Source organism: Brachyistius frenatus, unplaced genomic scaffold (assembly GCF_029030835.1).
Source record: "Brachyistius frenatus isolate BFR_SWC_R1_liver_20210118 unplaced genomic scaffold, ASM2903083v1 Contig_12, whole genome shotgun sequence".
Taxonomy (NCBI): domain Eukaryota; kingdom Metazoa; phylum Chordata; class Actinopteri; family Embiotocidae; genus Brachyistius; species Brachyistius frenatus.
The window spans coordinates 5,093,344-5,114,516 of NW_027210611.1; the positions used below are offsets into that span (position 1 = coordinate 5,093,344).

The 21,173-nt window shown below is 40.8% G+C and overlaps 2 protein-coding genes and 1 long non-coding RNA gene across 6 annotated transcripts; 1 reads left to right on the forward strand and 2 right to left on the reverse strand.

The window, feature by feature from the left end:
* The first annotated feature begins 132 nt into the window (after positions 1-132).
* LOC138617406 (uncharacterized) lies at positions 133-16,120 on the forward strand. The gene is made up of 6 exons (XR_011310656.1): positions 133-196; positions 428-621; positions 13,324-13,433; positions 13,620-13,675; positions 15,390-15,537; positions 15,983-16,120. It is a non-coding gene; the product is annotated as an uncharacterized lncRNA (long non-coding RNA).
* LOC138617405 (nicotinamide riboside kinase 2-like) lies at positions 4,787-7,414 on the reverse strand. Of its 3 annotated transcripts, none has more exons than XM_069692398.1 (8): positions 7,234-7,414; positions 7,045-7,135; positions 6,202-6,250; positions 5,788-5,965; positions 5,608-5,679; positions 5,410-5,516; positions 5,191-5,276; positions 4,787-5,089 (listed from the first exon to the last, which is right to left on the reverse strand). In XM_069692398.1, the coding sequence occupies exons 1-7, from the start codon at positions 7,257-7,259 to the stop codon at positions 5,191-5,193; spliced, it is 609 nt and encodes a 202-aa protein (XP_069548499.1). In that variant the 5' UTR covers positions 7,260-7,414; the 3' UTR covers positions 4,787-5,089. The 3 variants fall into 3 exon arrangements, with proteins under 3 accessions (XP_069548499.1, XP_069548498.1, XP_069548500.1); XM_069692397.1 differs by having other exon boundaries at positions 4,787-5,092; positions 7,234-7,413; XM_069692399.1 differs by lacking the exons at positions 6,202-6,250; positions 7,234-7,414 and having other exon boundaries at positions 4,787-5,092.
* Positions 10,210-20,747, reverse strand: LOC138617404 (caytaxin-like). Of its 2 annotated transcripts, none has more exons than XM_069692395.1 (14): positions 20,536-20,747; positions 19,985-20,181; positions 17,581-17,687; positions 16,430-16,485; positions 16,115-16,342; positions 15,368-15,526; positions 14,044-14,146; positions 13,599-13,730; positions 13,384-13,470; positions 13,026-13,124; positions 12,437-12,472; positions 12,281-12,331; positions 11,984-12,030; positions 10,210-10,829 (listed from the first exon to the last, which is right to left on the reverse strand). In XM_069692395.1, exons 3-13 carry the CDS (start codon positions 17,655-17,657, stop codon positions 11,991-11,993), a joined length of 1,068 nt encoding a protein of 355 aa, XP_069548496.1. In that variant the 5' UTR covers positions 17,658-17,687; positions 19,985-20,181; positions 20,536-20,747; the 3' UTR covers positions 10,210-10,829; positions 11,984-11,990. The 2 variants fall into 2 exon arrangements, with proteins under 2 accessions (XP_069548496.1, XP_069548497.1); XM_069692396.1 differs by lacking the exon at positions 20,536-20,747 and adding an exon at positions 20,310-20,397.
* Between the last annotated feature and the right edge of the window lie 426 nt (positions 20,748-21,173).

Sequence of the window (21,173 nt, forward strand, 5' to 3'; positions counted from 1 at the left end):
GCGGTGTGTATTTCCTTTGCCAAATAGGGCTTTCGGGATGAGTCTCAATGCTTTTCTATTCTTAGCCAGACGAACCCTCCCCTGCTCCAAAATCCAGCCCTGTGCTGCCACCCAGATTTATAAGAGCCACAGATCCTCGGCACTGGTTTGGCACAAGACTTCCCCAGCAGGACATGTAACCCACAAAATGTAGCCAGTAAGTATTGATGTTGAATTAAGTCTTTCTTGTGTGTCTGACCTGAAAGTAAACAAATCACAACAAATGTTGCCACAAAAAACTAATCTGTACTGTAAATTAGGAGTGCTTGGAAATAAAAGGAACAGTTTCTGGTTGTTTTCATGGTACACCTACAGCATCAGCAGATCTTTCCCCGTGTCAAAGACTAATTCTTCTACGCTTTGAATATATCTTATCCCATGAATCTAGGTATCCAGGGCTGCTCACAGCTTTGCTTCTTGTGAGGTTTAACGAAGATGATGGTCTTAAAATGGTTTTACCACAAGCAACTTCCCCTACAAGGAATATACCTTTTGTCTTCCCCTGAGGCCTCACACTGCCATTCTGAGGAGTAAAATGATAGATCCAGAGGGTTTACCACAGATCATGGGGAGACAATACAGGTGAGATGCTGAAAACATGTTTGAAAAATGAAAATTATTCAACTCTGCTTTGGGTAAATCTGACGTTATGTGGATATTCAGTTCCTCCTGAAAGCAGAAAAGTATAAATAAAACATAGATTTTTCTGTCTAACGTGAATTAAAATAGTGTTGTCTGATGAAAGATGAACTGTGGGTCATTTGACAGACGCAGGACTGCAGCTCATCAGATTTCTGGTGACTCACGTTCTGCTTACCTTTGATTAACCTTTGCTAAAAATCAACCCGCTCTCCTCACATTTCAGCTGTGAGCTGCGTTATCCTGCTTCACGTTTTCCTTCATCCTCACGTGGCTAATTGGTGATGAGAGATTTTAATGTGACCTTTTAATGCGGTCTTAAAAGGACTTCTAACCCGGATCCAGACGGTAAACATCACTCTAAATACTGTCTCATGTCGAGAGTAGGAGTCTGTGTCTGAGTGATTATCTTTGGCCTGAAACTCTTCGATGTGAGGAAAGTGGTGGAAAGTAACTAAGTACATTTACTCAAGTAGTGTACTTGACAACAGTTCTATTACTTCACCACATTTAAATTGAAGCTTTAGTTATTAGTTATTTGGCAGATTCAGATCATTAATACAAAATGTAATATTATTATACATATTGTTAACTAAGGCACCAATAATTCTAATACAGTTACAGCATATTATATTTATCGTTCTGTAACAGGCTATTCTGCATAATAAGTACTTTTTAACTTTTGGTACGTTATTTAGATATTAATACTTTTACTCAATCAAAAGGTTGACTACAGGACTAGATTGCGGTACTTTTATTTAAGACCCGAGTACTTCTGTGGACACAGTGGAAGTTACATCATTAAAGTTTGTTGACTAAAGATTTGCAAAATAACAATGAAGGAAAAAAACAAAATATATCAGGGCAGCAGATGCAGTTTTCTTATTTCTGTAGCCTATTTTTATCTGCGGACTAGAACTAAGAGGGCTAATCAAACTTATGTAATTGGCATTTATTAAAATGATCTGGCACAAATCAGGTATTTTATTTATTCACTATAAATGTTTGAAGTAAAGCAAGACAAAGAGCAGCCAAAACGAAATGAGATCACTCAGTGGGGCAAAGTTTAACACTTAAAACAAAAACAGTTAAGTTTTAGATTTTTTTTAAAATGTTAGTTAAATAGTTTATATACTCCATTGCTTGGTATGAAGCTCTACTTATTGGATGAATTAGCGCCATTGGTGCAGAGTTTGTCAAAGTCACAGTCAGTCACAAGATAAGATAAGACTTTATTTAATTAGTGGGTGGAGAAATTCTCATATATTTTGGTTCCTGCCCCTGAGGGTAATTATTTTGGACCAAAATTCACACATGAAATTTTTTTTAGTTTAAAGAACTTGGACACGCACACCGTGCTTAAAATATGTGAACATGATCAGTAGAGAAATATGCATTGTCAGCACAATCAATTTAAACCACCAGTCAGAAAACATGTGGGGACATACATCTTTTCCTTTCTTGCTGAAACATTACATCTTAATTAGTTAAATATTTTAGGTTTAGCTTTAGGACTAGTTAGTTTAAAACTGTAAGTTTAATACAGGATGAATTTATTTGCCTCTAGTGAGGAGGCTGGACGTAGTTTTTTTTTTTAAGTTTTTTTTTTTAAGGAAAATATTAGGACTAGATGTACTATTTTATTTCTCTATTGGTTTTACGTCAGTAAACCAATCAAGTCGCAGTGACCTACTCACCTGACCAACAGTGAGAAACCCATGACTCGCCTGCAGTTACTACAACAAGGGGCATCACTTTACTTTAAGTCTTCCTATTTATCAATTTATAATTTACAAACAGCATACATATGAATATTTAATGTATTATAACACACAATAATGTATTTATTCTGCAGCAACATAAGCAGATGCTGTGCATCAACAGATAATGAAGGATAATACAGTAAAACACTGTTTTAATAATATTGAATATGTTGTCCTTGTGGAAAGTACAAAATTATTGTTCTTATTATTTAAACAGAGTACATTAATACGTTCTTGAAATGTCCTCATCCCTGCTTACAACTACATAATTTTTTATTACATGTTCATATCCTGCTTATAAATGTTCATTATAGAAGACTCAAAGTCAACTGTTTCACCAAAATGGAATCAGTTGTTCGCATACGTTTGTGTCAGTGTGGCCTCCATAAATATTCCTGTCATCCACTCGGTGGAACCACAACTGTTCACATGCCTCCGGGGTCCTCGCCCACTCATACTAGTCTGTGGAGCATACAACCGCAGCTTATCTCCTGTGTCACTGCCTCCCCACCCTAATATGGATGCCCCTTTTGCCATACATTTGGGGGTTGCCATGGCGGCGGGTGACGAAGGAGCAGATGCCACCCCATCTCTTCTTACGTGGCATGTGAGGACCAAGCCCCTGAGTCAAACCGGGCCAGTGTGTGTGTGTGTGTGTGTGTGTGTGTGTGTGGCTGTTAGTAATTGGCTGTACATTTGTTAAATATATTCCCCTGACACCCTAGGCACTTACCCTAAATATAAACCGTCAGAGCAGCTCCAGTCTGGTCCAGACCAACTGCTGGCACGTAAAGACTCTGAGAAATGCATCACAAGACCATGAACTTCCCACCCGCCCCCCTACACACCCGCTGCAGCCCTGGCACAGACTGGGCTTGTCTTTTGTACACTGCGAGGTGATCTGAATGATCATAGGGACAGATGCGGAAAAAGTCGTGGTGACACCACAGACTCAGAGACGATAGATCTTCTCTGAACGTCTTAAGTCATCACTGTCCGTCACACAGGCGCTATTTGTTCTGTGGCTGAGTGTTATGAATTACAGCTGTCACGGGTCACCACGTAACTCACTGGGTTTATGATTTTAAAGTATTAATAAAGGTGAAAACACACTGCTCCCACCTCCCCTCATTCCTGTGCAGACAGCGTCAGAGCGATGTGGCTGAAAAGACTTTTGCTCTTTAGGAGGTGTTAACCCGCCAGTGAAAAGCACAAGCACCTTCATGCAGTGTCATGTTGAAGTCGATGCCAGAAATCGTAAAAGAAATTTGAAAAGAAAAGGGGGGAAAAAAGCTGTAATTTGTACTTCTAGCGACAGAACAGGACACAGAGGGGTTATATAATGTCACTGGATGAGTTGTTAGCACCTCGGGCAAGAACAATTCAGTTTTCAACCAAACACCTGGTGCTCAAGGTGTCGGTTTTAGCATGGCTCTTAAGCAATCATGTACAGTTTATTCTGATCTACAAGGGTGGATAATTGTCCCAATAGGGTTCATAGGAACATCATGAAGGTCAATTAAATAGGAGCTTTGGAGGGAGACGCTGTGTCAGGAGACACTAAGATTTTCTTATTTCTTGTTACACTTATGCTACTTTATGATGCCTGAGTTAAGGATTCCATCTGATTAGCTGTGGTAAATGTTTCTTGGACTAAAGATGATGTCAGGATGTCCAGAGATCTGATCTCTACATTAAGTGACAGCCGGTAAAGTTCTTTTATAGATGAAAAGCTAATATGAGAATTAGAATGAAAGCCACAGATAGTATTGTGAAAAAGATCAAAATGATTCATGTAAAAAGCAGATATTTCAGTTTCAGGCACTTAAGAGGATGATGAAGGCAAATATGTGTGAGTAGATGATAAAATATTGACACTTTGTCAAATCTTTGTTCATCAAAATAACTGTTCCCTCTTTCTGTAAAGTTATAGACACTCAAATATTCATCTGTATGTATCCTAATGTACAAAACGGCCCTCTAGTGGTGGTTAAAATATTTCTTCTTTTTCTGCAATATTGAATTTATTGTTTTGTTTTTAGAGGGAAATACTCTCTCTGCTGACTACTTTTACTTCTCTCTGGCACTAAATCTAATCTGAATGATAAGGCGGGTAATTCAGGAGCCGCAGGATGTTATCAGCCATCCTCAATGCACTCGAATGTTTGTGCCGTAAATCGTGAGGTTTGTGATCTCGATCGGCACCTTTGCAGTAACGAGGAGGGTGTGTGTGTGTGTGTGTGTGTGTGTGTGTGTGTGTGTGTGTGTGTGTGTGTGTGTGTGTGTGTGTGTGTGTGTGTGTGTTTTAATGAGTTCCAGTAGGAAGAAAAACAGGAAACATGAAAGTGGATTCAGTCGTTTCTTTCAGTTGTGAGACACAAATCCTTACTCCCAGTTGGCTTTTCATACGTTCACATCAGAGTTTAGATCCTTTAGAGGTGTTAAAACACTGGGCAGTCCAGAGGTGGCTTCTCATTTAGAAAAAAAGTTACACGGGATTATACAAAACACAAAGCTTCTGCCGTTAGTTCTTAATAAGTTACATGATTATCTATTTACAAATCAGGCTCGAAGTACGAAACCGGTGTTGCACATTCGCTCAAAATGATATTTACAAGTCTATACACAAATCCGCTGGTATCCGCGTCCTGCTGTAAGAAGAGAGACAGAGAGAGAGGAGAGAAGTTACTCACAACTATCATAACATTTTCGTCATCATATGATCTGTTGGAGAACATTTTCTTTTTACCTACAACTTGTTCAGCAGAGAGTTATGAACACTTTCATACACTCTGTTGTAGATATCGTCCTTTGATGTCATCCCGTCAATGTACTCTGTCCAGAAAAAGTGAAGGAGAGGAGTTTGCAGAAGAAGGGGAATGTTTTGGTTTTATTTTGACATCGGGGATGCGGATAGGGAGACAGACGGACCCCGTCGTTCATATTTTGTTCGCGTGGCTTTACAAACCTATTCCGTTACAGTTGTTCGCCATCTCTTTCCTGTGTTTCAAGTACATGGGCCAGACGTGGCCATCGAACAGGCCGGGGGGGTCAGGGACTGTGTACGTCCTTGTGCTACAAAGACAGAATCAATTAATTGCACCCCCGTACTCATATGTGCAACTGTTAAGTGGAATCTGTAAAAGTCACTCCAGGATCTGGTTACCTTCTTCTCCTTTTGCACTCCTCATAAGGAATGGAAATGTAGAAACATTTGTCATAGATGTCAATGAGAGGCCTGCACGAGGAAAAACGGAGCTCAGATTAGTGAAAAGCTTCAGAGGTCAATAGAGGTTACGTTTGAGAGCCCGTGTAGAAAAACACGTCCAGTTGGCACGTGACTCACTTGTAGTTGTAGATGAGGAACCCCTCCACGATGAGAATATGGATCCTCTTGTCCTCCGAGTGCGGTTCCTCGGTTTCGGGTGACAGGCTGACGCCGTGCGAGCGGGCGAATTTGACAGGATTCTCGCGCCAGCCTTTGACAGTGTTGCTCATAGCCTCCATGTCCAGGGCGGAGATCACTGATACAGAACAAGGAGAGAAAAGAGAAAAACGGGCTTCACAACACATGCGACCAACAGTCCTCACCAATGTGCTTTAACACACATTAGTCACTATTAGTGAATGTCTGTAGCATTCACAGAATGTTTGAAAGAAAATCACGAGTTTAGGATTGATTGTTTACCAAACTAAAGAAATGTGCAGGAAAGAAAAAGTACATTACTGCATGGTTTTCCTACGCGAAATCCATTCTTACCATCCCACTGTCTAAAGCCGTCCTCCCCGACTTCTATTTGATCGGGTTTCTGAAATAACAGTCACCAATAAAACATTGCTGCAACCTAGTAAGCAGTCGGAGCTGATCACACCTGGACAGGATAAGTCAAGGACTCGTCTCCACCAAAAGTGAACGCACTGTGACAATTTTTGGCGCGGTTAAATAGTTACGCTTATAAAATGTCGGTTACAATACCCCACGACAAAGGTTTTCTTAATTTACAATACTTTAAAAGTATGCAGAATGGTTCTAACGCTCGTTGTCACCTCACTTTAAAGAGAGAAAGCTTTAAGAGTTGGAGCTTCTTGCTTGAACTCTCAAACTTTCTTTCAAGAAAGAAAAGGCTTTTTTTGTTGTTGTTGTTGTGTTGTCTTTACAAAGTAGTCACACAAGACGAAAAATGTGTTTTTAAAAAACTGATGGTGTCCGATAGTCAATCGTCCTTTATGTCCCTGAATGCAGCACGTGTTTGTAGTAGGAGTAAAATCTTCTGGCTTCACTTAAGCAGATGAAATGAAATGCTCATTCAAAACGTTTCCAGCATCAGTGTGTAACGTCTGACTTTAAGTGGGGACGTTGAGCCCTTTCATTGGCTGTCCAGGAGACAATCAGCGAGATGTATTACTAGGCTACTGCGATGATAGGACATCTGCAAGTCAGACTGATGAATCATTTCTGAGCACAAAATGTCGTAAAAGGCAACTTTAACGTAGCAAATCAAATATTTGAGAATTATCACTCAACATTAATTCCATAAAATAGTTACTGTAGCTTTAAACTAAACATAAAGTGACTTAAAAAGAAAAAAGAATGAAGAATTACCTTGAAAAAGTCATCCTGATACACCACACAACAGTTGGGTAATGTTTTTAGCAGTCTATTTGTCAAAGTGGTCTTCCCACCGTTGGTCACTCTGAAATTAAAGCCACATGAGACACAAGTTACATAACATTTTCTTTTTGTAAATTTCAGTTAATAGACAGCTGGGTGAATAGATTAAATAAGACTTACCCTCCAATGCTGATGATTAACTTCATTTTTCGTTTTTTGTGCGTTGGTCACCTCTGGAATTCAGTAAGTAAAAGCAGGGAACCCAGTCAAAGCAAACAGTCTATAAAAGGCTTCTGTTGAAAACCTTTTCCTTTTTCTCCACCACAAATGTTCCCCCCTTTTACTACTTCATTGATAGACAATCTCTCTGCCTGGCATATAAAGGGTCTGGCCGTGGCGTCACAGCCTCTCAAACCAATCAGCTCCTTTTTCCCTGCAGGTGACAGACCACAGAACCAATGAGACGCGCAGGAGTCAGGAGCCTCAGTTACGTGAAAGTAGATCCCACAATTTCCACCTGCTGTCGGGCGGGTGTCCAAACGCACAACAAATCCGACATCCCACAGAGTTCTCAGGTGATATAGAGAATAATTGTGAAATTTGTGATGCGGCTGAGCTGTGAAACGCAAAGTTAATTCTGTTTTTGGAAAGAGCCACAGTCATGTGGTGCCTCAGGCGGGAAGATGTTCTGAACTGGTGAAAGTGATGGCTTTGAGTCTGTAAAATCTTTATGTCTTCTAAATTTGCATGGTTTCAAAAACTCAAAATCTTGAAAACTAAAAAAGCAGGTTAAGTGCTGATGCAATTTATCATGAGGGAGTTTTGTTCTAGAATGAGCACCTGTATGGAATCATCATAAATATACTGAAATACCTTCCATAAATATATTCTGGAGACACCCGTGTCACAGAAGAGCTAAACGTCATTATTAGGGGTTTTTTTTAGGGGGAAAGTTTCCATGCTTAGACAGCTCAGCTCCGGCTGTGTGAAAACCAGGAGCACTATATTTAGTTGGCTGTGTCTGCCTGCTGCTATTATGCGTCACGCATATTTCTGATGCAACCAGCTGGAGTACATAGCAGCCAGCCATGTGATCACAGTGTCTGGAGTCACGGCCATAAGTATGAAACACGTCTATTTCTCTGAATTTAGGTGCCCACTGCTTGTGAGCCCCGGTTGTTTAAACACCTCTGGATGTGTGCAGCTGAAACTTGCGTTTGAGTTATTTATACAGTATTTGAATAAATTCTTCTACAGCTCTTATCTGTGTAACTGCACGTGTGAAGGAGGTGGACTTTGAGCTGCAGCTATCAGCGCGTGGTGTTATGTTTGGTTGCCAGCGGAAAAGTGGCGCCTGCTGACACGTGTGATTGGCGGCTTTGATGTATTGACAGGCGTCTGACATTACTAATCAGAGAAGGTTACAAACTGGGAAAAAACTGGAAAGGATAAAAAAAAAAAAAAAAAAACGCACCCACAAAAGCTCAGGTTGACTTGAGGGCACAAAATCCATGTGGTTGGTCATGAGACGCATGTGGTGCACATACTTTTTCCTTCTTATAATCAGAGGAGAGACGCTGCTTTACTTCCCCACTATTCTTTGTCACGGTTCAAACGAGACTCTTTAAATTCATTCCCAGGGGTGATATCATGACCTACGTTGTCAGGCATAAAGGAATAGTAAACTGCTCTGTCTATCTCCGTGACGAGATTTTAAGGAGACGTTTGACACCACTCTCATAAGGGTGTGTTAAACATGGAGCTAAATACTGGAAGAAGGAAGAAACAGCTAGGAACAGCTAACCTGGCTGTCTCCAAAAGTCAAAACTGTGTTGAAGCCGATTTTTTTTTAATCTGCCGATTTTTTTTTTTTTAATCCGCACTCAGTAGGAAATGTTAAAAAGCTTTTTTTTGTGGTTTATGAGGCTGTTACATAACTCCTTCAGGACAACGCGAGAAGACACCGCATCCGAAAAACATTTCGACATGACAAATGTATACATTTGTTTACACGCAGGTCAAACAATGTGTTAATCAATCGGCTTTAAAGGTATTGGTTGGAGTTTAAAAACGTTTTGGGCAGAGCCGGACAGTTCACGTAACCCTGACTGCAGCGTCAGGACGCTACTCAAGACTCCGCCCACATCGAGCACTTTCCCCGGTTACAGCCGATATTCAAATTTGAATTGTTACGATTAAAGCGATCGCAAAAAATACAGTTTAATCATTTAATGATTTAATCATCATTCGCACAACAGCCCCCTTTGCTACTTCTCATCTCGGTCACGAGGATATAGACATTATATTTTGATCTTGAAAACAACAAATTTAGCTTCGTCCAAGTGCATTTTGAAGTTGAAGTAACGGAAATGCACTGCTTGATATGGGCGGGGTTTACCTTTGACTCCGCCCATATTAAGCCACGCCCTGATATGCACGCTGCAGTAAGGGCTTCTCAGGCTAGCTAATGTAAAAGTAATTAACTGGCAGCAGCTTTGCCTGCTCAATACTGCGGTTTTTTATAGTTTCTTACTGTATTTTTGAATCATGGTTTCTTAGAAGAAATACATTTACAGCTCTTTTACTGTATATTTACACTATGTAAACTGCATTTGAATCTAAATGTATCTTTGTTTTTAATGATGACAGTACCATCTCAAAGTTAATGCTAAAAATATCAGGGAACACACAGGGGAACATACAGTTAATTATGGGTTATGTATTGTTCTAATACCTTGTGATCACTGTAACTTTGCATAGATAAATAAAGAATCGCCTCAAGGGTATTAAGTCCAAATGACCTCCCATAAAGGGCAGCAGAGGACAGTCAAGTGATACAAAGAACTTTGACCGACTTGGCCAACACACTCGTAGATCATCATTATGCCCCTTAATAACTCAACTGTCAGAAATATTCTGGACCAAACTGGAATGCACTTAAGAGGCAATAAAAAGGTTGAAAACATAAGCTGTCAGGTACCCGGGTGAGACAGTCGCATGTTCTGTTTTAGGAGTCATGGTTGAATGCCGGAAGTGGACAATCATCACATCAGTTGGTTTTAGTTTACTCATTTATTTGTTTTTTTTTTTTTTTTTACAAACAGTAAATGGCACATTTTGATAAATAACACTTTTAGCAATTCATTTGACTCTCTCTTTTTAAATATATTTCATTTGTAACAACGTATACTCTCCATCTTGTAAAAGTACTTTTTTTCTTACTTAAAAACTGACAGAAACATGTAACAAATACAGGAAGGATATGAACAAGCATGCCACCTGCATATTCAACTCTGGAAAACTTGAAAACTGGAACACACTTTTTGCATCAGTAACATCTACCTTAGGTTTAAGAAGAACAACATCATTGCACATTATTTTCCAGCACGTATCCATGAAACCAAACAATACCCCATGTGCAAACACCTTTCTCCAAAATATATTACAGGTATGTACATGTTCCCAGCTCCGTGAAGCTTGAGAGTCCATCCGAGTCCGTAACTTTTCATTCACATAGTTGAAGTCATGCTGTAGATAAAGCTCGGCTTGACATGCAGGAAGGTGATCGTTTCTCATTTAGCTTTAAGTTGTACTGCTTTGGTGTTAATGAAGTCATTAGAAGCAAGCATGTCACTGAAAATAAGAGCGATATTGAGGAATGATTGTCCTGTAGCTAATTGATCCATTCAGAGGATTTAATCCTGCGCCAGCAGCTTGTGACTTTGGTTCCCATTTTTAATGAACGAATGTCCCCCACGGGCTTTTCAATTTAAGCTCTGAAATGCAAATACAGAAAGTTGAATTGTTTAACTCTGCCTATCACCTTTATTCTGACAGCTAAAAAGTCTCACATCATCAACGCTTGAGCGACTTTACAGATAGTCTTGAAACCTGGCAGCGTTGTCACGGGGGATTACATTAAATCTAAACTAAGTCCAAGTTGACACATATCAGGTTTGGCTCTTCATTTTTCTCCTGCTTCCTGTGCTGGCATTTGGATACGAGACGGGGCCTGTGTCCATTCCTGGGATGTCAGCCAGTCCTCTGGATGATAGCTCTTTTGATATATGATAGAAACTGTGAGCAGTACAGAACACCACAGGGGGTTGGGCGTCTAAAATAATTCCACTCTAACCCACCTCGACCGGCCGCGGTGGGTATTTCCCTCGATTTCATGACAGACTGTGCTGCGCGGATCAATTTGCTCGACTTGGTTCGTTCAGCTCATTAAAAATAGAATTGATCGGTTGTGTGCACGCAGGCTTGAAGAGCTGAGCAGCTGTGCCTTATGTCACACGAGGTAACGCTTGAGGATCAGCTAACATTACTTGGGTTCGCATAAAGTCTGGATTTAAAGAACAGAAACGTGACTTGGCAAAAGGGAAGATGAGGTGAACTCGATGAATGACAGTAATCACAAGCACTGCAGGTCAATTTGAGATTCACTCCCAGAGTTCTCAGAGCACACGGTTGTTTAATTCGGTGCAGTTACTAACATTTAGATACAATTAGCATTTTCAGATCAAAACATAATTGAATGTAATTAAAGAACCAGTGAAGTGTTTCTATTTTCTTCAGGGGATCATCTACTAATAAAAAAGATTTAAAAGCACAGAATTTATTTGATATTTTACTCTACATGGGCTTCTCTACATTATTTTATGAGAACATTTGAGGCAATGAGATACTGTAAACTGGATCTCGGTTCTGCTGCCTAAGAGCTGACCCTTTAGACCTTTGGTCAGTGACCCAAGACTCCAGACAGGCCTCCGTCCAACATCTGATTTACCGTATCGTGTCTCTTTTACACACTTCAGCATATTTTTGTGCACATTTCCCTGTATGTCAGAGATTAGTTACCGTGGGCTGACATTACAAACCAGCCTGGAGAGTTGATGGAGGAGGCAGTTAAACGAACGGGACATCTTACCTTAATGTCAGATGTCACGTCCCACCTCAGCTATCATGGACGTTGGCCTGGAAACAACAAATTAGATTTCACCCCATTTTAATCTTCCAGCCTTTTCCAAACTATTTCATGGATATTATTGTAGGAAGTTTCCTTATTTCAGTGTCTTAAACGATTTAAGTAATGTAACTATAGTTGTACCGAGTACAAGTGAAATCTCTTTGAGACTTCTAGCAGTCACAGGCTCTTATTAAAGGAAAGATGTCTGACTAATTTCCACATGGTAGCTGCACTGTATGTTCTGCAAACTCAGGTCACCTTTCTTTGGGGAGTGCTGAGTTGGTCTGCTGCTGCTGCTCTTGATCAAGTCTGTAAGCAAGAGAGGCAAATATTAATAAGACTTCTAACAGGCAGGAAAACAGCATGAACAAAAACTATTTTTAACACAAAACGACGTGAAAATGAATCGCTCACCTCTCCCTTTGTGCTCTTAACTTCTCATCATCGTACCTTTAAAAAATTTAGAATGGAAATCTCTGATTGATGTTGTATTAAATCAACATATTTCTCACCAGTTGTGTAATGCACTGCAGCTACAAGTTCACTGTAGTATACTGTTAAAAATCATATATAGGAAATGTGCCAAATATTATGTCAGCTGTTGGCCCTGTTTACTGTGTTCAAGTATTCACCTCAGTGCTTCCCAAAGCCTCACACAGCCACCTACAGTTTGCCTTAAAATCAGTATGAATCTTCGACTGTTGTCTGCACAGGAATCAGCCATTATAGTTTACTTTTTGTATTCTCAGGTTTCAGATGATCACAGTTTGCCATAAAAACAGAAGGTCACCAAAGTAAATGCTGATTATAACATATTCATCTACTGTTTAAGATGCGGGGAAACAACGACAACTATACATTTACATAAGAGCTGGTTGGCTGAGTTTTGCCTTCTTCATTGTACTGTAAGAACCTTTTCAAAGTGTAAACTTGGGAGTATACAACAGCTGGTTCGCTGTGTGTAGTGTCTCAACAGAGACCCTTTGTGGCTGAGAGTACTTACTGCAGCACACACTCGGGGATCTGCACGTGCTCCATGGGGATTATTTGGCTGAGTTCCTGCAGGGTGTGAACGTAGCGGATCTTATCCAAGAACTTCACACTGCGGAAAACATCGACAACATGCAATTACTATATCTCAATTATCATGTCTGACAACTTATATCTGTATCAGTGCCAGCACTCACCCTGTCATTATGTAACAGCTACATTTTTATGTTTTGTTATGTTTTAAATGTGCACCGTACTGTGTGAATTTGGCATAGCTTTATAATTTATTTACTGTCTTCTCTCTGTTGTAGATATGTATATGGACATGCTTTCAGAGCCAATAAATAGATGGATCATAAATATGTAATCACCTGATGAAAGGTCTTGAGATGGCCAAGACTGTCCGGATGAACCACGTCGGGTGAGCGATGATGAGACACTTTAGATTCTTCCTCAACCTGCAGGAGACATTCAGACAGTGTTTGTGTTTATTTCATGTTTAACATCATCATCAGTTGCACATTTCTGACTTTTCTTCTCATTTCCTTCATGTTTGCACAAACTATTCTGACACTGCCTGTCTTACTTTCTGTCAATCATCTGGTAGCATCTCTTCAGCCAGCTGATTCCCGGCATCTTCCTGCGAGGCGTCGCTCCGTTCAGGTAAACAATCATGTAATCTTCAGCCACCAGCAGCTCCAGGCTGCTCACAACATACCTGACAACAGAACGAACAAACTCAGATCTGCTGACGAAACATAAAAGCAACACACCAAATGAAGACTACAAAAAAAACCCAGTTTCTGAGTCGACCCACTTCAGATGTTATTCACAAAGTGAAGTCAAAATGAGGAGTGTTGCACTGTTTCGACTTCAATTTAATGTTAATAATCATTTGACATGCACACTAGTTAAAACACATTTTCTTCTATCATGTCCTTTGATAAATTACACAGTGAAAAAAAGAATAAAGTAGGATCCTGATAAAAAAAAAAAAAAAAAGCCCCTCCAGAGACCAGAAATGATCTTACAGGAAAAGATTCTCCATGATGTACGTGTAGTCCTCACAGTTGCTGTCAGGAAGGTAGCAGGATGAAAACACAATGATGGCGTTCAAACCCTCGCCATAATAACCTGATGGTTCACAGAGGCACATATTAGTGAAGTAGAGGAGACACGGTATATGATATAAAACAGTCATGTCATCAACTGCATTATCACGCTCTGAAAAAACTGTTGAGATCTAAAAAACAAAAAAAAAGAACTTACTTAAATATGAATTTCCCTCAAATGTTACATATATAAATGCATTCATCACTTACGCTTTATTAGTTACAAAGCAGCTTCACAGATGTACATTTTTTCAATTGCCTTTAATAAGTGTTGCTTTTTAAAAACTGAAATATCTCAGTGTGCTTGTTGGGAGTAGATGATTGGGGCCTAATGACGTGAGGCTAACATGTATTTTCAGGGTGTCGGTGATGACCAGATGGTAAAGCATGTTGATCACTAATCTTTAGGTTGGTGGTTCAGTGAGCGAGACACTGAATCCTGATGAATCCCTGCGACCCATGCTGTCGTGCGTGTGTGAAAGTGTGTGTGAAAGTGTGTGTGAAAGGGGAATGGAAGGCAAAAGATTTACAGCGCTTTGAACCCGCAAAGGTAAAATGGTGCTCTGTACGTGCAGACCATTTAACACATGGGCAGTAAATTAGCTTTGCCTTTTTTTTTTTTTTTTTACTTTATGAGTTTTAATGTCCAACATTGAGCTGACTGCTGCCTCATAGGTTCCTCCACTCGGACAGGGTTAGTACATATTCAGCAGGGATAAGAGTAGTTTGAACACCTAAAGCTATCACAACAAAAATCTGTGTTTTTATTTTCTACATTCACAGTACAAAACAGTCAAATGTCGGAATCATTAGCTTCAATCAGGTTTTAAAATTCATGATTTAATGTTTTTAACCTGCAAACCATGTTCATCCTCTGGTAAGATATGTACAGTAAGGAGACACAAGGCTACATTAAATAATATATTTGTGAATGCATATGCACTCTTCTTCACTTGACATGCTTCTCAGATTTATTATTGGGATGTGTGCCGATAGTATTACCCGTCTGTCCACAGACTTACTCTTGTTGTTGATCTCTGGCTGTAGTTCCACGAACCTCAGCTTTTGTTGGTTGTTGTATTTTTGAAAGAAAAGTTCCTCTCTTTTTACCAAAGTTTATATGTTTTACGTAAACAAATTTGATGAGATTAGATTAGACTTTATTGATCGAGAGCGTTCGTGTCAGTCGTGGTGTTTGAAACCCCTTTTGGATTAACTCCGGCGCCCACGCTCTCTCACTAACCTCCATGTGTGACCACCCTCAGGTACGGCCTGATGACCTGCATGTCAATCCGCTGCTCCTGGTCCCCGATGATCACCGTTCGCCACAGACGACCGGACGAGTCTCTCTCCTCCTCACTTTCACCTGGAAGACGCTTCGCCGTGGCCACAGGAGTGTCATCTGAAAACGAGGTGACGCCAGAAAGTTAAGGCTCAGATCGTTTAAGGGACAGGAAGATGAAACTTTTCTGTCTGCTAAAAAAAAAAAAAAAAGCTTAAACACGGTTCACGGCCGCACCAAGCAGAACCTTTTAAATTTAACATCAACTTTGACTATGATTCTTTTGCACAACTTCCACTAATACTTGAATAAAAACAATAAATGAATACAGGTTGGCTGAGAATATTCAATTATTCTATGATAATTTCTAAACTACAATTAGTGGTATTGTTTCACCAGAATCGTGATGAAAACACAAAAGCAAAGCTGTGATTGAAATAAATAATTTTTGGAGAATAAAAATATTTAACAGCGTTTAAAAAAAAATATCAACAACAACCGTAAAAACAAAAACTCGTTAACAAGGTTTATTATTCAGTGTTTGTTTTCAGTTAAATTTTTTGTTTCATTTGACAGCCGGCAGCACTACGTGACAGGACCGCCAACGGTAGATAACATATTCATTCTAATATTCATCCCCTGACCTTAAAAATTCCTCAGTACTGATTATCTAAATGTTTCATGAGTATCATTTAACGTCCGTCTGACCTTCCCACTCCAGCTCGTTGCCGTTGTTAATGAACTCCAGGGAGTCGGTTTCGTCAGGCGTCTCGATGTCGTCGACGTTGATGTCCAGGTCGTCGGGCGTTTCCAGGAAGTCGTCGGAGAGCACCGAGCCCTCGCTCTGATCCAGAGACAGGTTCATGTCGGGGGCGACCAGGGTGCGACGCTTGCGCTGGGTCATGGACTCGCCGACGTTCAGACTGGTGGGAGGGACTAAAACAGCAGGTTGGGGAAGGTCAGATACAGTATGTGGTAAAAATAAAAAATAAAAATCTAATGCTGTGTATTTATTCCACTTACTGGTTCTGATGTCAGTGAGGCAACAAGAATCAACATCTCCATCCTCTGGTAGAGGCCTGCAGAGATAGAAGTGAATATCCAGCATAAATTAAATGGCGATGTTTTCCTGCTACCAAGTTAATGATTGTTTTGCTTGTTTATAATTGCAGTTTGTACACTCCACAGCTAAACTAAATAAATTCATATCAAATAAATTCAGTAACAAACTATAAAGTATGAGCAGTCATTCCTTGTATTTCATCCATTGTTTTTAGGGAGGCTCTTTTTTGATTTAACAACATTGTTACCGTGGAAACAATATCTGATGTTTAAGAAAGTGACACCAGTAATTACCAACTCCCCTCTGACATTATAATAAGACAGCTGAACCATCAAAGCTGGGGGTGACGAGATGGCAAGATTACAGAAGACAGAACTCATCCCAACACACACACACACACACACACACACACACACACCAACATAGATGTGCTTGCACAGACAAACACACACACACCCGAAAACACCACAAGTATGGGCTAGCTGATGGAGCTCTGCTGGCATAATTGCCGTTATTATTTTGTCAGTAGCTTTTGTTGAGGTAAGGTGAAGACTGCACTAACAAGTATTCAAGAGGGAATTAAACAGCAGGGAAGAGAAGAAACATTTGCAGTGAAAAATCTTTCTTTAGAGCTCCATTTTAAACGTTCTGTCGCTTTATTTATTCCTTTTATATACATATATATATATATATATTCATACATTAAAAAACTGTTGTGAACATACTTGGTGTTCTTGAGCAACTTGTTCTGCTGCTCACTTTTTATAAACACACTGCCTCCGCTGTAGAAATGATTTTTCTAAAAGAGTGGGCGGCCGCCTGTTTTTCCACTGCTGGATACTGTTTCAACTTCTCCTTTTTTCTCCCTGCTCGCTGCTATTTTGTTCACCGACATGATACAACGTCGTCACGTAACACCTAGCGACCACGTCACTTAAAGAACACACCTGCTTCCTTTCAGCCTTTAACGCACACGTGACTGACTTTCCATTAAAGCCTGATCTGTTTGTTAGTGGCACGTGCACAAATCCGACAAACTGCACACACAAACCCAGAATCTCTCTCTCTCTCTCTCTCTCTCTCTCTCTCTCTCTCTCACACAAACAAATACCTGGGGAAGTCTTCATCCTGCCACTCATCCTTGACCTCCATGCTGTCCATGCGTAAAGTGGCTTCTGCTGTACCCATCCCCTGCCAGGGAGGACGGGCTTCAGCTCACTGTGGTGGACAAACAGAGAGAAAAGTCATCAAACCTTTCAGTAGGAAACCAAGTGTTAAAACACTGTCAAACCGTAAGCTACTTGTATTTGTATTAAAGGCGGCACCCCACCCACTTTTGTGTGAATTTTGATTTGAGACGTCAAACTAATCAAACCTGCGTAACAAACCGAGGGTGTGGAGTTTGAAAGATGTGGGTGGTTACCAGACAATAGGGAGCTAATGAAAGAAACTATCCAGTTGAATTATGGGAAATGTAGGATTTAATGTTTTTGGTAGTCTATGCGAGGAACAAAAAAAACAAAAATCTGGATATATCAGCATTTTCTGCTTCAACTTTTATCATTCTGAGTTGAATTTGACCCTCATCAGTCCAACAACTTTATGTAAATGGTATATTAAATGGCTTCTTTTTTTTTTGGAGGCGGGCGGCACACGAGGGCAATTTAGTTCTGGGTAAATAGAGTACAGTGAAGTCACGATGATAATCTGGTGGAACCAAATCCCACTGAGTGTCCTTCCAATTCATCCCTGGGGAAAGACACAGAAATAAAACATCAAATTGCTCATTCAGCACAGTCCCTCAAGGCAAGCAACTCATACATGGTTTCATAAAGCAGACTGGTCTTTGCTTCCATAGCAACCAAATCAGAAGTCACCATCCATTGTCTTTTTCTTGCTGTTTGACGTAAAGCTTGACAGTGTCGCGTGTTTGGGTCATTTGCTGCGGCTTGACAATCAAGATTGAGTAATTCACAGAGCGACCATCATGTGCGAGTCTTATGTCAGAATTTTTTTTTTGGGGGGGGGGGGAGTGGAGGAGCTTCCTTTTTACGTCACTGTCCCAACCAGAGTTCATGCCACGGCAGACGTTATCGCAGTCCATTTGTCCACTGGGATGGCACTGATCTGCTATAGCCGGTCCATTTGGAAAAAAAACAGCAAATGTTTGCTAAAAGGCGCAGGCCCTCCGGCTTCATGATGCTGGTAATGCGTGATCGGATCCTGAATGATGGGGGGGAGGGGAAGCAGTGTTTACACTGGATAACACTGTGTGAAAGTTACAGTGTTCAATGAGGACGTGATGATGATTTCTTTGCACACCCATTTCATTTAGGCCCTCCAGGGACAATCACAATTCAATCTGCCTTCCTCCTCTGTTCTCACATGTTCAGTGCATGTGGTTTTGTTTCTGTGCAAATGTCTCTTTCCCCGGCTCAGCTGCTCATACGGCGAACCGCTGATTGATGGACACAAAGTAATGATGCAGCGGCACGTGCTCGGTGGGGATTTGTGTCCAGATGGCAGAGCAGCCTTCATTTTCCAAACACTACCTCGTGAGTTATTGACTCTGTTGTGCAAACCAAATTTGATGCGGAAAATTCTGTCTCAGATGGAAAACAAACATTATATGTGCATTCATTTTACCACATAATGTTTCTGTGTTTGATGTACGATAAGTAAAATTTAAGCGAAGAAGCGGATTCTCCACTTGAATAAGCATCAAAGTCATTTTTCTTCTTATGGAATCATTACCATGTTTGCCGCTTAAGGATGAGCTTCAACTGGTTTATTGATGAGGAAAGACAACAGACATTACGATCGGGTACAGCCATCGCCTCCTCAAACTCATCTGATTGTTCAGCTGCAAGAGGACAGTGATGTCAAAAGCATAAAAACGTGGCTTCAAATTTTGCGGAGAGCATCAACTAAAGTTTAAAAAAAAGATCTTTGGGTATAATCTAATCTAATGACACCTGAAGCTTCAGCTAACCTGCTTCATCAGAACTGCGTAGCTGTAGTTGGAGCAGATTTGACTGACAGTGTCCAAAACCATCAGATCCAATTTGATCCAAATCATTCCCTTTTCCTCCTTTTGGGGCCCAAACCAGATCAAACCACAAGCCAAGCACTAAGAAATAAGGAAAAACATGAACATCTAATGTGAAATAAAAAAAAAAAAAAAAAAAAAACTGTTCTAACTCTCAGTAGAAGATAAGATGTCAGTACTCTTATGAAGAAGGAGATTGAGAACATCAAAATCGTCATGGCCTGCAAATGCGTGGGAAAGCCGGGAGGCTGTTCTGTCACGGCTGCTGTCATTTAATTACCAGACAAACGAAAACAGTCTCAAATAATTTGAAACGCATACAGTTCAAGAATAAAACAAAATGTTCAATGTCATGTTTTAACAATTTGCCCTCTGTGCCTCACATCAGCGGAATCTGCCCTGAAGGAGAGCACTTTTTCTAGCCGTTAACAGAGATCACGTCTCGCTTTAAAGGCAGGGTACTCACCGATTGTAATTACGAACACTTCCTCTGAAAGCGTCCTTATCTTGCTTGTTCCTCTTTAAAGCTGAAGGAGGGTCATCACTGTTTACATTTGCGGGTAGGACGCTCGGGTGCTCAGGATCTGGGCTGCTGTACAGTTGTTGTTGTTGTTGTTGTTGGCTGATGCCGTCAATGGAGATTGAGAGAAAAATTGTGTCCTCCTGTAAAGAGGAGAATGAATGAGATAGTCCAAGTCACAACCCAGCACACAGCATCCTGCTCTCATGGTCTCTGTGTCCTCTGCCAGTCGGATCCCGTGCTGCTTTTTGGAACAAAAGATAATCCTCACCCTGTGCTTTTAGCCCGTCTCATGATGATCACTCTCTTTCTCTCTGCCTCCTATTTACTTCTGCTCTTCACTGCCGAGTCCCCCTCTGCCCCCCCTCCTCTTCCTCCTCCTCCTCCTCCTCCCTCCACCGACACTAATGCCCCCACCCGAGGCTCTAATCCCGCTGGGATGATGTCAGCCGTATGGGGTGCTGTGTTATGATGGTTATGTAATCACAACTGCCTACCTTCTCTTTGACTCTTTCAGGCGGCTCAGATTCGGGATCACCTGTTTTCCTCCCGTTCAGTCCGTTTTGCTTCCATCATTGAATGACTTTTTGTCCTCCTGCGAGCTAGACACGATGAACGTTTCTATTTCAGCGTTGTTCCCTGGCAACAGCATCTTCCCCCTTCACACACACACACACACACACACAGTCACTCGCTCTCTTGCTTTTTCTCACCATCTCTCATAATCTCTCTCACCCTCGATGAAACCCCTCCTCCACATGAATTCCCCTCCTTTTCTCTTGCTTGCTGGCTGGCTGTGACGCTCACGCCCCCTCCCTCCTCCCCCTCCCTATCTCCTCACAGCTGCACCGAGCTCTGGGAGATGTCAGTAAACACAGAGTGGCATCCCTCTGGCTTCGCCCTTGTTGCCCAGAGGGAGCAGCCACAGTTTCCTGTACTTCTCCACTCACTGCTCGACAGAAAAAAATTATTTCTGGCTTGTTTACAGTTTTCTATTCATAACACTGCATTACACAGCACTGAAATACCGCAGTACGCATGACTTGTGAGTAAAAGCATTTGTTTTCCTACATATCTGGAACAGATGCAAGATGCAAAATTTGGAGAAGATAACTTTATCTATGCACCAACATGT